A 17,809-nucleotide genomic window follows, 5' to 3' on the forward strand; every position below is an offset into this window, starting at 1 on the left:
TACTCTTAGCATGATTAAAATAATCACGTGAACTCAGATTTTGCTTCTTCAGTGTGTTTGCAAGGAGTTGATACATATGGTTTTTTCTTCTCATCTTGTGCAACTTACTTTCTCTGAATTTAAAATTCACATCATGAGCAGAAAGCTTCTACTGCAGGACTCTAAGCTGGTGCTATATTTGGGTGGTTGCATTTTCAAAGTGATTATCCTATCATAGCCTACTCTGATAGCATATTTTTCTGTTAGGAAACCTTTCAGCTCTTCTGGTTAATAGTTACTTAAGCTCAAGCAAATTATGCTCTCACTATTAGCTTTCAAAAGGAACAAGACATGTTGCACCTATTCATTTGATGCTGTTCTCCAAAAGTAAAACTTACCCATTCTACTCTATTCAACATAAGGCCTGTAACAATAGTCTACAAATTAAACTTTACCTGCAAGTATTTCTGCAACTTCAAGCCACTATTCCAGGAGATAAAATGGATATTTTTTGAGATTACAACTATTTCTTTCAGATACCATGCTTCTAATACAAATAGTTCTGTATTGTTCTGCTCAGAGACGTGTTGCTTCCCAAATAGGTACAAGTAGCAATGTGTGCTTGGTTTGTGAAACCATTACACTGTAGTTTTCCAAGCACTTGAAATGTTACTCAGGATTATTAACTCTAAAAAGAAATTACTCAATCATGTATCTATAAACTTCTTCCATAATCATGAAATAATGATGAAATCTACTTCTGTAGATTTAGCCATGTCATAAGATCTTTTAAAGACTCTGGAATGAGATAAACACGAGTTTATTTTGTATTATCCACTGCTCTATGAATTTTTTTTTAGCTTCAACAAAGCAATATATTTAACAAAAACTGCTCTGACAGACACTGTGGATATGCTGCTTCGTAAAGTTTCCTTTCAAACGTATGTGTGAACTGTGCATTGTTTTAGTGGACATTGCCCAATCTCTTTTTCTCTGAGACTGTGTGGTTAATACATAGGATAATAAAACTTTTATAAATGTTAGTTCTCTGGACAGCATTTTATAGCTACTTCCCAAACACAAGTTTAATCTTGTATTCTTAGGTGTCCTGGGAAGGCTCCAGATGCTGTTTTGTTGTACTTTCATTTCTTTTGTGAAAACCTTACTTTACATATTATTTTAGGGTTTTTTTAATATTACATTATATTTCTTTTTAGGAAGGCTTCATCTTTTTTATAGCTCTTATTTCAACTTCTGTTGCTAAGTTTAACACTATTTCCACTCTTTTACCTCCTTTGGTGATTTCTGATTCCTGCAGGTACGTTCTCTGTTTCATCTTGATTCAAGACAATTCACAACTCACAGATCCCCTTGTACAAAACAATTATTTCTCTTGTCTCAGATAATTTGTTATTACTTGGAATCTTGCAGATGAATGATGTCTTTGATATGATTCAAAGTTAATAAAGAAATAGTGCCTGCATAGTGCCTGTTCTCCCCAGATAAGTTAGGGGACAAAGACTAAAAGACAGTTTACTTACTTGCTTCCTTGCCTCTCTACATCCAATAATTCTTCCTCTAAACTTTAACTCTAGAAGTTTGTTTCTGGCTTTATCATTGCTTTTAATCTGTTTTCTCTGGTGTTTATGCTGCTTCTCTGATTTACACATAATCAAAATTGTTTGTAATATAGCCTGGGCTCTCCGATTCCTATCACTTTGACACTTCCATGGGCACTTAGATTTCTGGGGAATGCTTCAGGTGCTTCACAAGTTTGCTTGCAGCTTATTCAAGGAATTTAAGCTATCACAAAGATTTTATTTTCCCCAAACTAAATCTAAACAGAAGGTGGTTTTCCCCCTCAAAGTAACAAAAGAATATATCAGAAAATATGAGATGTCAAAAAGAGCAGCAGGACTGAAATCCAGTCCCTTCTGGCACTTATATGCCTACAGAACATATTCAAGTGGTATAAGAAGCCACAACAGAACAGGGTGGAAAAAGTGGTATATGGATTCCTAACAGCTAACTGGTCAAAGACAGAGCGAACAGAATCATAACTTCTGTAGATGTTCATTTCATAGTGAATTATTGAAATCATGAAAATTATAAAATGTTATTAAAGTTGCAGTAAATATCTACAACATATAGAGAAACCTGTATTTGATAAAACTAGATGACTTTATCCAGGATATTCAAGTAAAGTTCATTTCTTAATCTTCTTTACTATGTGCTTGATTCTAAAGTACTGAACACAACTTTCCCCGTACAATGCTTCAGTGTATAGTATTAACACAGATAAAATTACTACCAAATGTAAAACCTATTTGAGAAAAACATAAAACATATTCACATAAATCAAAAAATGATAAATTCTTCTTAAACATAAAGTTAAAATAAATATTGGCCTTGCAAAGAAGTCAGCAGAACATTCTTACAATATTTAAGTAGCATCATTGTGCAGTACTGACAGAGTCTTTGTGTCACACCATTTTCTATTCCCATCTATTCTTATATCTAAAGCCAGATCCTCAGCTCATGTTCTTTAGAAATCACTGTCGGAGCTCAACACCTCAGTGAGTGCTGAATCCCATCCTGTGAATTCTTGCAGCCAAACTAATGTCTGTAGTTGGCTTCTAATCTTGCAACTAAAGTTTTTCACCTAGTCAAGAACACTTGATCTGGAAAATATTTACAGGATTGGAATTGCTCTGCAAAATCCTATTCCAGAAGCCTAATTCAGTATTTCTTTTGTCTGTGGATTACACATGGCATGAATGGAATCTTCCCTCCTCTTTTAAGAATCTCAGTGACAAGCCCTCTCAGTATGGAAGCATTATCTCCATGTGCTAATGTAACCCTTGTACTACTAGCACCTCATTCTCTAAAGAGAGAGATCAACATTAATTTTTTTAAAAAATAAAATAAAGTGCTGTGAAAAGTACTTGTTGTTGTTGAACATATGGAAGGAACCATGTAAGAGAAATGTATCATACTAAAATGTCCAATTATTCACAAAGTAATTATTCTTTTCTGTTTAGAAAATGCAATAAAATCCATAAAAGTTGATAAAATATGTAATATTTTCCCCAGGGGAGGAAAACAGAATAAGAAAAAAGGTTAGCAATATGGAGAAAGCAACAGTGTACTGGAGCTTTTCTATGCTACTGCAGCAACTAAAATTAATGAACAGAGAACAAATGGATGACATATCACCTACCCATGGGAGTTCCAACACCGTAACCTTTTGAGTCTATCAGGCCTCCAATCTGTGTTAGGTTACAGTTCCGCTGTGTGACAAACTCAATGGTTGTCGACTCCATTAAAAATGCATAATCAGAGGTAAGCACACGCTGGATACCTTCTTCATTACTTTTGACAAGTACTGACTGCCTCCTGCTACTCATGAAGGCCCACATCTTGTCGTAAGTGGAGATTTTGGATTTCTGAAAGACAAAAATTAGACGCAACATGAGTAAGAATAATATGCTTATAAGAGTGAAAGCAAATTTTAAGTGTGCACATTGGTCTTACTGTATTTTACTACATGTCAGGTTTTACCAAGGCATTCTTCTAAGGATGCCTGTACCTTTCGTCTTATGTGTACTTCTCATCTTGTTTGTATAAAACAAAACAGCTGGACAGATTCTCAAGAAAATGCACAGTATCTGTTGTTTATCTCTTTTTTATTGTTTGCATATTTTATGTAAGATGAAGGATGAAGTCAGTGGAAAACTATTAAGTATTTCATTGCACTCAAGTTCATCAACAATGTTGGTGAGTGTTACAGGGGAATCTGTGGATTCTGGCACATTTGAAAGTTTAACTCTTATTTCAATCTATCTTGGTTGCTCCTGAGCAATTCTGAAAACTAAAGCACACTGTGGAAACGTGAAGTAATCAAACACTTACAGATGACAGTATGTGGAGAAAACTGTTGTGAGAGGGAGGACAGCAAAAATATTTCGAGAAAGATTTTAGGCAAGAGATAGTGTCACACTCTGGTCACACTAATACTAGCTTGCCATTCAGAAATTGACTGCTAGAAGTCTTAAAAAAGAACATGTGTTTTCTGCTTCAATGTTCCCAGAATGCAAAGAACTGTTGTGACAGGAAGTGAGAGACAGTAGTTTGGGACAAAGCAGACAGTAGTTTGGCACAAAGTGATGCTGTGCAACTACAGAGGAATCACTTCCTTTCCTTCACCTCAGCTTCTTTAAAAAAAGATATTACCTTCCCACACAGTCCTTAAGAGATCATATCCATCATAATGGATAATTTAAAAGTATTAGAAGTACTGAACATTTTACATTACATTTGCCCCATCTGTTTAATAATGTTTCAAACTCAAGATGTATCAGAATATGTTTGGTAATGTTAAATCTTGCTTAGTAAATAAAGTGTAGAAATACAGCACGTGAACTAGTATAATCAGACTTTTTAAGGAGTCTTTCATCTTTTTAATGTCAGCCTTAAACATAACTCTGCTGTCAGCTCTGGTGGAGATACTAAACAAAGATTGACACTACAAACCTTTCTGAAGTTTAGCTGATTGGCAGCCAGAAATTCTGCCCCAGAGGAGAATTAGCAGTGTATGTGGAATAAAAAGAACGAGTATTTAGAAAAAAAAGATGACTTTGTTCCCCTGATGAGATACAATCCAAGAGTTATTTCCCTCTGCCTGAGGACTTAGCAAATCAAGCATTTGAACTAAGTCTAGTGTCAATGCTAATGAAAACTGAAGACTTTTAGGAACTCTGGATGAACACATTGTTACTGTACTGAACATAGTCTGTGGCTGATTGCAAAAGATTTTAGTAACAATGAAAGCGGAAATAATTTTTCTTCAGACTATACTGTGAACACATAGAATAGAGAAGACCAAACAGATATGATCTCTCTTCATAGGGTTTGTTTTGAAAATCAAATAATTATTGCAAGCATTTAATATTGCATTGTAGCATAACTTACGTTAAGTAATGCACATCAGCTCTGTAGGAATCTAAATTATTATCTACTACAGAAAGGATGGAAAATGAATGCTTTTTACTATTTGTAACATTTTACCAAGAACCTGTATTCAATTCTTTTGACATACAATCTTTACCCCAGTACACAAACCAAGCATTTTAGCCACTATAAATAATCTTAACAATATAAAAAATTGTCAGAGAAAATAATTTTAGTAAACTGTTAGATACACATTGCTGACGCATGTTGAAGGGAAAAAAACCAAAAAAAACCCAAAAAACAAAAACCAAAAAACAACCAAATGAGCTATAACAGAAAATAAAGAAAGAATGGACTGTAATAATACATATATCTATATTTCTGTTGAAAATAAAACCAAATTCCAGTACAAAAACATGTTAGCAGGGGGAACGGTTGCTCTCTACCAAAGCATTAGAGCATGTGAAAAAATACAATATCCTCTAAAGGACAGAGTGCTCATTTTATGACAACTGATTTAATCAGCTAGGATGAAGCCACAGCTATTATTTAAAAGGAAGGAACAAAGGTCATCAACAAAACCAGAGAAAGCTCCTGCATAGGATAGCTCTCTTACTGGAATAATTAAAACAAACAAACAAAAAAAAAAGTAAAAAAGTCTACACATTATTAGTGAGACTGTAGAAGACAACACAAACCCTAGAATATCAGTGCACATGGCTTACCACCATGAAGCTAACAAGGGTGATAGAAAGTGCACAGTGATCTCTTAGTTTTCTTATATAGGTAGAACACTACAGTGTCTTTGAACTGCTTTCTTCCACCCCTAAAAGTTAAAAGTCAGAACTGAAATGGTGCCAAGGAAAACAGTCCATCTGCTTGTGACACCTAAATTCTGAGTTCAGAAATTCTTGCCAAAAAAAAGTGTATAGTACAGGTTACAGGATTTGTTTTATGCACAACAGAGAATGTTTTATCTGAAAATAAAAAAAAAACCACAACATTTGATTCAGGAAAATACAATCACAAATGGGTTTCCCCTGTGTTTGGCAAACTACTCAGCAGACTCATGTGAGTAAAATCAAGAAGCTGGAACAATCAAAAGCATCAGGAGCCCATTTGATATTGAACTAAAGAGGATGACACTCCAATACGTATATATTGCTTCTTGTGGTTATGACTGTGTTATTCATACTGATAGAAGCAGATGCTGCAATTTACATTAAGTTTCCATCTTCTTTCACTGTGTGCAAATCAATCTCGTTAATGAACTTATATACTCCATCAATGAAGTGTATTATTTTATCTGGGTTAGTTCACCATATTGTTTCATCTAAGTGGAAATCACTGTCTGGAAAGCCAACCTAACTTGAAATCAACCGGAAATGATGTCTGTATAAGATAACTTGTGGTGACATGATTTATCATGCCTGTTTTCCCTCAGTAATTCTGAAGACAATGCAGAGTGGTAAGAAAGCTGCCTATGCTTTGCAATATTTGAATTTCACTGGAATAAAAAAAGAGAACAGGAAAGATGGAAATGAAAAAGTTAAGCAAATCAAGTAACTTATCTACCTGGTGTATAAAATGGTAGCTCTCACAATGACATTCAGAGGATACTGTTGGTGACATATTCAGTGTTCATAAATTGAAAGATCATTGAAAGATAACTGCATGTCAGGGATCACAAAAGGAAGCCTGGCAAAGGCTCTAATTTGATCTAATGCTATGTACAACTGTGAGGCTGGAAACAGAAGGAATCATTGTTAGTTACGTGTTACTTACCGCTCTATCCTGAAGCACTGGCTAGGAAAGACAAATATATATGCAGTGAGACTCAAGGTTAGAAAAATATCAGGATGTTGAATGAATGCCAGAATAAACAAGGATCAAAGGACAGGAAAGCAGACCTCGTGATACAAGACAAGATTGGATAAATGCAGAGCAAAAATGTGCCAGGCAAATTCTGACACTTTTCTACAAAGGAAAAATTACAAATCCATTAATGGAGATTATTATTTTAATGATAGCATTCTTTCCTGGCTTCTAAAAGTATTTATGTGTCACAGACAATGCCTCAGCTTTGCTGTCACCCATGCATTATTTAAACTCAAAAGAGGCTGTAGTAACAAAGGAAAGATTAAAAGTAATTAAAATTGAATTTTGAGAAAAGAAATAAGTAAACAAAAAGTCAGAAACGCAGTTCTCGTATATATTATGCTAGTACTCTCCAACACATAAGAATTCAACCATGACAATCTTTATGTCAAAAAACCCCCCACAGACTTCCTATCCTACTATACTATTTTCAATTTATGACACTGCCTATAACAGCTATGTGACTTTTCTTTCCCTAGGCATCGCATTCTTAGTGGACACAGGCCACTTTTCTTAAAGTTGCTTGATTCATGGATTTTTTTAAGGCCAAAGGAACAATTACGCACATTTATTCTGACCCTTTGTAATACACAGACTATGAAATGTCACTTCTGAATTACTTCACCAAGTTCATCACTTATGTGTTTGCACTGGCAAAAAGAATGACATATGAAAAGTGCATTCGTAAAGACCCATCTACATGAGCCTTAGCAAGGTGCCCAACACGATGTCTCACAACATCTTTGATGGCAAGCTGGTAGGATATGGACTGGACAGATGGAGCACCTACTGGTGAAGAACTGGCTGAGATGTTGATCTTGTAATGTGGTAGTTAATAGCTCAAGGCCAGATTGGCATCTTGTCATGAGAGGAGTGCCTCTGTGGTCAGTCCTAGACCTGATATTATTCAATATCTTTATAAACAGTTAGGAAAATGGTAATGAAAGCACCCTCACCAAGTTTGTGGACAACACTAAACAAGGAAGAGAGATAGACAACTGGAAGAAAGAGCTACCATGCAGAGAGACATCAAGAAGCTGGAAAATTAGTATAACAGGAATGAGGTTTAACAAAGATAAATACAAAGTCTATCCTGGCAGAAAATAATCCCAAACATTTGTACTGGCTGGAAATTGACTGGCAGGAATGTATGTTGGCTGAAAAGGACTTATGGATCCAAGAGGACAGCAAGCTGAATATAAGTAAGCAGCCCATCCTTGCAGTAGGAAAGCAAACTGAAGGCTTTATCAGCAAGACTATAGCCAACAGAACAAGGGATGTGATTGATGCACAATACTTGTCTCTTGTCAAGCCACACCAGGAACACTCTCCAGTTTTGGTCCTCCAAGTTCAAGAGAGATGTTAAAATTGAAGTGTCCATCAAGGTGACCAAGGAGGGTTGGACATCTTAACTTACAAAGAAAGATTGACAGAAATGGAGTTGTTCAACCTAGAATGGAAGGCTTACAAAAAATCTATTCACTTTCTTCCATTACCTAAAGAGAAGGTTAGAGATAAGTTGAAGGCACTCTCTTCATTGGGCTGCGTGGTGACAGGATAAAAGGCAAGAGCCCAAGGTGCTGAAGTGAAATTCTGTGTCGATATGAGAAAAGAATTCTACATCATAAGAACAACTAAGCATTGGAACAGGTAGCCCCGAGAAGTACTGGAATCAGCTTACTGGAAATATTTGAGACAGCTTAACACAGCCCCGAATAAGCTAATCTAAGGCCTTGCTTTCAATTAAGAAAGCAGACCTCCTCCAACAAAAGGAAAAGATCTCTAGAGGTCCCTTCTAACTTTGAGTTTCCATTGATTTCTATGATTCTTTATCAGTATGAATTTACATGCAGTAACAAAACCTACCATTTTCTGCTTGGGAAAAACCAACCAACCAAACAAACAAATAAAAGAAACTCCCAAAATATTGTGAACTTGTAGTTTGGACATCGAGCCTAAGACAAGCCCATTATCAGCCAAGGAAATGTATTTTCCTGTCTATTTCACCCTTCAGTCCTTGGAAACTCAAGTAGGTCATCCCAATATTTTCATACAGGACCTCCTGAAAATTCTGAACACCAGTATGGAAATCCAAGCTGAATTGTTCATATTATATGTTTATTTTATTCATTCCTTATTCATATTAAGTTTGACATTTTGTTTTGACGCATGCCCTAAATCTACATAGCTGTGAAACAACCTAGAAATGCATTTCTGATGTTCTTAATAATGGCAAAAGCACTAATGTATCTCAAGATTTTTTTTCTAAACATAAGAAGGCTAGATGTCAACTTTAGGTGAAGCAAATATAGACGATCCTCTTATGGCTCACAGCTTTTCTAATACATTTGGGATATGTCTCCAGTATTTTAGGCCACAGAGGATTAGTAACATTAATAGAGAGTTAACAAAGTTAATTAACTGAATACGTTTCAAATCATAGTATGACAAGCTTAAAGCTGAGAGAACAAACCAACAGCCTAAAGTAAAGAATGTTTTAGCAATTATGTAATTGTCCTCAAGCATTATAAATACAGAGAAATTCAAAGATAAAGTTATCCGAAAAAATTTGAACAGTTGCATAGATGAAAATAAATTGTAAATAAACATAAATAGCCTGTTTGCTTTCCTGGACAGTCACCAAATGGAAATTTGTCAAGGCTGATTGCTACTGTTCAAATACCTGTCAATGACCAATGATTTGTTTGTTCATTTTGCATTTTTTGTACTACTTGTTTCTGTAGTTTATGTCTGTATACACTGATCCACCTCTCCCAGTTCTTAATATGAATCTGAATTTTTTGGAATAGGTACTGTTTTCTCCAAAGTGCTCAGTGTTTTTGAAGTGGAAAATGATGATCCATTACTGGGACTTCCGAGCTAAACAGCAATATATGCAAATAATGATAAATACCAGAATCAGCTACAGGAATTGGCATGGAAGATATCAGATCTTAATAATTTTTTAGCTTTATACAGCATCATGTCCTGTTTCCAGATATTTTAAGTAATCCATTTGTTTTGATGACTGAAATAATTTCTAGTTTCTGGTAAGCCTTAACTAATTCTACACTCCAAAAGTAAGTAAGTGCTGTTTTTTGAGGCAGCAGAAGCAGTATATTTACCAATTTTGACATAGCAGAGCACAGTATGTGTAAAATGCAATTTGGTCTTAATTGCATATCTGCACCTGATGCCTCCGCAATGTAATATGATGCCATAGACATTCCAAACTGTGCATCCACATTTGTGTAATGCACGTTTTTTGAATCATTGCTATAGGCTAAGGCACAGCTTTTACAGAGCACCATGCTAATCACTAGCATCTTAAATATGCTGAAAATATTATATATTGCTCCACCTGTGCTGGACAGCAGACCAGACTTAAATCAGCTTAGCTGTTCTCTACCAACCAACAGACAGACTCTGTTCATTCAAACGAACTTCTGAGCATCAGATTTTCTGACCAGATTAGCAACTAGTTATAAAAATGACCCTAGTAATACTGTATTTTCTTTATTGTCCTCTAGAACTATGAGACTGGCTTTTTCTCAGTCATCAAAAATAAAGTGAAAAAGACAGTATCCTTTTTATTAGGCTGGTCTCATTGATTCTGACCCTCAGACCTCAGGGCATTTCTTTTACTCTTTATTTTTTTCCCCCCTCCCAGTTTTTTGGAACTGCTGAGGCCTGAAAACCCCCAAGTGAACTGGCTGATTTAGATTTTTTTGTGTCAGCATAAAAACAATAAAACCAATGCATACAGCCTTGTCTCCTCTGTAATGGCAGTTTTCATGGTCCATTGAGCACAAATGAAAAAATGTAGTAAAGGTGTTTCTGCCAAGAATAGACCTACAAGGAATGAAAAATGCAGTGCTTTTTTCTCTTGCCCTGATTGTGCTGACTTTTTTGTTTTAAAAAACAAAGATTTTGAACAAACTTTAAATATTTAAGATAATTTATAGTTTAAAAAAAACAAAACCTAATGCTATTGAAATAAGTTTTCACTATCAGCTTTGACCTGGAAATAAGTAAGGATTTTATAGCTCCAAAATCACTAATGGATTTCAGAGAATTTCCTTGCTTTTTATATCAGAATGATTTATGGTCCTCTACAGAATTATAACTAACATCACAATGGTTCTTTTTGTAAAGTACTGTGGAAGATGACAAGTGTGATATTTCTCACACTTCTGTAAGTTTTTTCCTTTATAAGTAGGAATAAGACATCAAGCAAATTTAATTTGTTTTTAAAGCTGATACTATATTCTGCACATTCTGTAAAGATAAATCCACTTCTGCTCACTCTGCCTATTCAGATACAAACTGCAGTGCAAAACTCCACACTTTATTTGCACTGTACCCGGAAGCAATCTCCTTTTCCAAAAGCAGCGAGTATGTAGTTTATCATTGGAACAGAGCTTGAAGTTCACAAATACTACTTTAAATATTTACCTCTAGTAGAATAAGAATTTGTCTCAACGCCATGACTTTAACAACAGTATTCTCATAGCATCCACACTGGCATGAAAGATGTTTATGTGATGTTCAAAGCAAAATTAATATGCACTATTTCCAAAACACTCCGTTGCTGTTGTGATTTGAAAGAAACTCATCAGGCAGCATTAGAAACCAAACTCATAGCATTCAAGATCTTTTTGAATGAGGAGAATGGACAGAAAGCCAACTGACTATTATTTGCTAATTTGTTGCACAAAACAGGAATAAACGTTGTTTTATTATCTTCACCGATTTCAAAAACTTAACGGAATTTCCATTGTCACTTTTTTTTTTTCCTTTTGGCACCTGTCAAGCAGCAGCATTATTATTAATTATTGCCTCTAATGATAGTCATCAAAACCAGTCTGGTGGCACAGACAGATTGGTGGGGGTTTTCCTCCAATAAATTCCCCCATCAGTTCTGTGGCCAGACGTAACAAAACTCTGAACATCCAAAATAGCCAATAATTTCAAGTGTTTATTTACAACATAGCTCATGTAAAATATTTGCCAGCTATAGATTAGCATAAACCACCACTGAGGTGTTCTGCAGTGGGATTTGGATTTAGCATTCAGTACTTTTTTATTACAGTAAGTAAATTACAAGCAATGCTGGACCATATGTGCTAGCTAAGAACAGCTGAGTCTTTCTCTGTACTTGTCTGACCTTGGTCACTAGAAAATTGGAGTTAATTCAGGCGAACAGGATTGATGCCATATGTGGTTCATATCAAAGGTATAGAGGAGTGGTAGGATACTGATCAGAAGAACTGTTTGTTAGCAAATCTGTCAGGTCTTGGAATAATTCTGGCAGTTTTATCTTGCAACACCTGTAATCTCCTAAACAACATACGTGAGAAGATAAGCAACGTAACACTTAAGGAGCTGCTCTCCTCCAACAATGGAGAGGTTAAAAAAAAATTAAAATTTCTGGGATAAAATGCTACAGGAAAAGACACAAGAACTTTCCAGCCAAACTGGTTGCTGAAGAATCCATCATGAAGAATTCATCTACATGCATAAATGAATTTACATGCGTTCAATTAGTAATCGGTACAGAAAATACAAACATTAGCAGAGATAAGATGTAGTTTTGAGGAATTTTTTAGCACTGATACACAGAGTCCCTACCCAACTTTTCAGAATTTGATGAGGAAAATTACAGTATTGACAAAATGGTATAACAAGTCAAAAGTTAGGGTAAGAAAGAATTTATGTGTTTATTTGCATACTGCAATTTGGACATCTGTAATAAGTGTGTACAGGCAGGCTAAACACAGCTGGTAATGTCATTTAACAGAGAAAGGGATACAATATATCTTCTGAAGACCAAGGAAGTTCTGCAAAGCCTCTGCTTTGTTTTTAATTTGGAACAGCCAGAATGGCAAGGGCACGGCAGAACAGAGGGGAAAGTATTCTCTTCCCAGCATTATTAACTGAGGTATTCCAGCTTAGACAGAAAGAAGTGCTCAAGATTAGGGGGAATAGAGTAATTGGGAAAAAAAAAAAAAAATGAAGGGAAAGTTCCTCACTGATTTATCAGTTTGACCATTCAGTGACTTAAATCAGTCACGTCATTTTTTCTGTTAAATAATACACCAAAACTTAGCCAAAGTTTATTCTAAGATATCTCAGGCTAATTCTGTGCTAACTACTTATTTTATTACTGCTCATTACAAAGGTCCTAACAGATAACTGAACTGTGCAGAACCATTCTTGACTGGAAAAAAAAAAAAAAAAAAAAAAGGACCATTTTGAGTAGAATTACTGTATGTGGTCTTCTGAAACTACTGAATCAAAAAATTCCATACTTTCTATATTTCTGCTAAGGCAAATTGAAAACAAAATCAATAAAAAATTCATGCATTATATTTCCACTGCCACATATCAACTGCAGAAATTTGTGCTTTTTGAAATCTATCTACAAAAACATACAGTTTATCGTTTCAATAGAACCTTGGCTACTATATGTTCTTTAGGAATAGGTTAGATTGAACTTTAAATTGCAAAAGTAATTATAATTTGAGCACATTTGACATTGGCTGTAGGAATAGGTACTTATTTCTGTGAAACTGTGAAGTGGTTTATCAGGTCTGCATTGGGAAGTGTCCATCATATGTTCTGGCCTGAGCATTGCAGCCTGAAAAATACAGATGTTCTATTCCTTTTAGTTGCCCTGAATTCTTGGAAGGATCAATGTGAAAATACTGTATCTTCTTACTTCTTTCCATTTCCAGCATTTTCCATTTCAGCATTTTCTTTCAAGCATAAGTCCAACTGTAGTCTTACTAAACATCACCTTCAATGACATAAATCAAAGTTAAAGTGATACTATCATTGAGCCGTATCAGCCAGAAAAGGAAAAAAGAAGTTAGGCTGATGTGCCTTTCCCTTAGTCCTCACATCTTGTTGTGATTTTTTTGCTACATGAGCAAATATGGCATACAAATATGTACATATCCCACTTGAGAGATAACTTGAAACTTCAATGTTAAACTAAACACAATGAATTCAGAGATCATTTAAGTCTCTCAGTAGCACACAAATGAAATCTCTACAAGTCAAACTTCCATTGCAAAACTAGAACACTACGCTGATATTTATTATTTAGACAAATATTGTACAAATTAGAGAAGAGGAAGAAAAGGATATAAGTGATAAGTGCTTGCCTTTCCTCAAAAGTTGAAAGTTTTTCAAAGCCTATTAAATACTTGAGATAAACAAAAAATCTGTTTTATGTCTTACAGAAAATCTTGGTATTTCACCAACTGCAGACACATTGAGTTGCAATGAAAAGTAGAAAAAGAAGCTGAAATTAAATTGAGAAAAAATGACATAATAATGTGTTTGGAACAAAGTAGACAGAATCACAGGAAGAAAAAGGGAGAGTGAAAAGTTTCATCTTGATTTCACTTGAAAGAAAAATTAAGACAACAAAAATCAAAGTTTAACCACAGAAAATTTTTATTTTGCAAAAAAATTTATTTTTTTAATAGAGAATTCCTGAGCTGGCATAAAAATTTTCTATGGTACTCAGCAAGTTCACACCATGTGAGCTCCAGAGATGCCTTAACAATATTTTAAGCTTTCTAAGAAAAAATTTCACTAATTCCTACAATAGAAGACCTTTATTAATGACTAAAGTATTAATTTACATTTGTGTATGTATAGTTACCCATAGTAAAAGCAATTATAATGTACTATCTATGAATTTTTGGGGCTGCACAGAATTTTATATCAACAATGAAATGCTTCAAACATGGTTTGAAATAATTACTCTGTGGCATGTGAGTTCTGAAATACAGTCAAGAGAAGGAACAGATATTTGACATTATATACTGACATGCTCTAGTAGAAATCCATGTGCTATCATAGACATATTGTATGGACTGATATGTGATATCATAACTCCTAGAAAAGTTATGTTCATGATTGTGTGGCATTATCAGAACGGCTAAGGATTCTAGATATTTCCTCTATGGGACTGCTGGGTGTAGCTGTACATCATGCTGCAGATTCTGCATTTCCCCTGTCAAGCTGTCAATAAGTCGACCAATTGGACATCAAAAAGTAATTGTGTTATTCATGCAGTAAAAGATAATGGGAAACACAATTTCTGATGACGTTTGAGCGTCCATTATGTTAAACGTAGCTAAATTTATATTAATATCTTTGGTAACCTGCTCACCAAAACAAACCAAACTTTTCTGAATGCTACCAAATTATTCTGCTGAGCAGTTTCAAATAATAACTGGGACTACAGTGCTTGACTTTATTCCCTAATTTTTTGTTTTAATTAAACTATTTGTGAAAGTTAGAAAATTCCATTCTAGGGAATATCATGGAAACTAATTTATGAACAACAATTTTAGAAAACTTCAATGAATAATAAATACATATGTAGTAAACTACTCTAATAAAGGTTAGTAACATTACCTGTGACTGATTTCATATTCTGCCCTTCATATGTATCACATAAGAATTAAAACAACGGCAATAAAAATAAAGTGAAAGCAAAGAAAACTAATAAAATTTATTCTGCTTTTTATACCATACCACTTACATTTCTCTACTTTCCATTTAGTTGGACAAAAATAAACAGTTGCACTGATAGTGCTTGTGACTGTATTTTGGCTTATGTTACTGATGCCACTGTCAATGTTTTATTGTGGTTATACTGTTTCAGGTGACCCTTCACTACTCGCAGGTAGGTTGCAGAGATCACCTATGAGTTTGAAAGCCATTGTGTTGGGAAATATGTTGTAGCAACACTGCAAACATGATTTCTCTTCATATTCCAAGAAGAAAAGCAGACAAAGCAGTGACAGTACAAGCAGCTTCCAACATGACAAAGTGGATGAAAGTTTTTGGGGAAGTAAGCGAATAGTTTAATCTCTATTTTAAATATTGGTCATCTGCTGAGGTTGCTTAAAGTGGTGCCAATTAACATAACAGGTTTTTCTAATGAGGACCTGGATCAGCAATGGACTGATACACCACTAGTTCATTTTACAATAAACAGCTACAGATAAGTGACAAACATTATCTGCCAGCAATAAAATTAATAAAGAAAAATAACCTGCTTGAACGTGCATGTCTCCATAAACATCTTTTAAATTTAGTCATAAGACCCTAATCAACTATTATTGTTTCATCTTAGCAACAGTAGATAGTAGTGTGCATAAACACTAAGCATTCAAAGTAATTTCTCAAATGAAGACAAGTACTATAATCTTATTAATTTGCATTTATATTCTTATAATTTCATTCTGGTTTATGTTGATCTGCTAAAGTTGCACTGAACCTTCCAGGAAGTTACCAATGTACTGAAAATCTCTGTCAAGAGCATATTCATCTTCATCATGACAGGTGTAATAGAACCTGTCAATTAGCGCACTCTGTCCATTCAGTTCATGGCAGTATGTGCCATAATTCTAGGATTGTTTTTTTTTTTTCTAGCAAACATATTCTATAGCTAACTTCATCCTACAAGATTAGATAATAACCAGATATTATGGCATCCTAGACAGTTTTTTGCCTTTAAAACCAAAGAGCTAACTCATAAAAGTCTAAAGAAACATCAAACAAAAAAAAATATATACAAGACATAATCTCATAATCATAGCATTTTCTCTGCTTTATAATTAGTCTCCATTTCTCATTTTGAGTGAAACGTAAGAATAAAGAAAATCCTAGTAACTTGCTAAATTGCTCTTCTTACTCCAGGGTTGTATAATCATACAGCATGATTCCACCAGTTTTGCCTGTTACTAACTATTATCCTAACAGGATAATAGTCCTCCTGACTCTCCATTTATCTGTTCCATACTAGACTAGATAGGCATCCTTCATCAAGGATATAGAAGAACAATTTCTTGTCCTTTCCTTGTGTGGATCTCTTCCTCTAAAGTCCAGTAAAGGTATTTGAAATAGCCTAAAGGAAAAGTCTCTTTATACTACTTCGGAGAGAAAGTAGATTTTTATTACACTGAGAAGACATCTTCTTTATAGACCCATTTTGCCTACATCTTTAAGTACAAAAAGTAAACATTTATCTCCATTCATCTCTATCACTGCACTGTTTTGCTTGCTAGGTATAATGACTTGGTTTGAGGCTCTATTCCTTCTTATTTTAATCCCACCTTCTCTACTGTTTACAGATGTTAGATTGCTAACATTTTGAGCAGACAAAACAGTATCCTTGTTGCCCCAAACACGCGAATGAAAGTCAATCATTGAAAAACTTTCTTTTTTTTCAGTTGAAAAGTTACTCAAATCAGTCTTAGGAAACTCAGTTTCTTTGTTCAAGACCACGTTTACATAATTCCATTTGACCTTTCTCAAGAACTTTCCTAAGCTCTCTTCCGATTGATTAAGAAAAAAATTTTAAAAAGGGTTTATCTCGATATTCCAATCTTGAGTACTTGTCTTTAAAAGCTTTACTGAGAATTCATTAAAACTTGTCCACTGTGCCTTAGCAATCTCAATCTGATTTTGTGACCTTTATGTCTCACTTCAAAAATTTCAATCTGTTTTAAATCACTAGCTTGGTTGTTTGGGGTTTTTTTTCCATTTGCCTGCACCAAAGTACTCCTTGTTCACCTCAATGCTTTTGACCCTCACTCACATATGTAGTATAATTAATGCCTAAAGTAGGGATATGTTAAGCAGTTGCTTTGACCAGCTTATTTTTCCACTTTGGGTTTGTTTTTTTTATTTTCTTTGAGTCTTTTTTTGTATGTCGGAATTTACTTCAGACTGGAAGCTGACAAGAAGCTTATGGCAATCCTATTTCCTCCCGCTTTAAACAGGCTTTATCCAAGCAATACCAAATATCATAGTCACAGTGCAGTACCTTTTCTTCTGGTTTGCAGGGCAACCCATTTACTTGAAGTATCACAGGATGGAGAAGAGACTAATATGAGCTCACACATGAATTTACTTGTCTTTTGGATCAACCTTTTGACCTACTTGGAAACAATTAAGCTATTTCTTATTGTCT

The 17,809-nt window shown here is 34.7% G+C and overlaps 1 protein-coding gene across 1 annotated transcript in view; it reads right to left on the reverse strand.

The window, feature by feature from the left end:
• The window catches only part of GRIK2 (glutamate ionotropic receptor kainate type subunit 2), a 432,872-nt gene that overhangs the window by 34,018 nt on the left and 381,045 nt on the right, over positions 1 to 17,809 (reverse strand). Inside the window, exon 14 of the mRNA XM_086461343.1 lies at positions 3,200 to 3,425. Within this exon, the coding sequence (XP_086317469.1) occupies positions 3,200 to 3,425 (226 nt within the window). The remainder of the gene's footprint in view (positions 1 to 3,199; positions 3,426 to 17,809) is intronic.

The sequence above is a fragment of the Leptosomus discolor genome, chromosome 2 (genome assembly GCF_034619465.1).
Source record: "Leptosomus discolor isolate bLepDis1 chromosome 2, bLepDis1.hap2, whole genome shotgun sequence".
Classification (NCBI taxonomy): domain Eukaryota; kingdom Metazoa; phylum Chordata; class Aves; order Leptosomiformes; family Leptosomidae; genus Leptosomus; species Leptosomus discolor.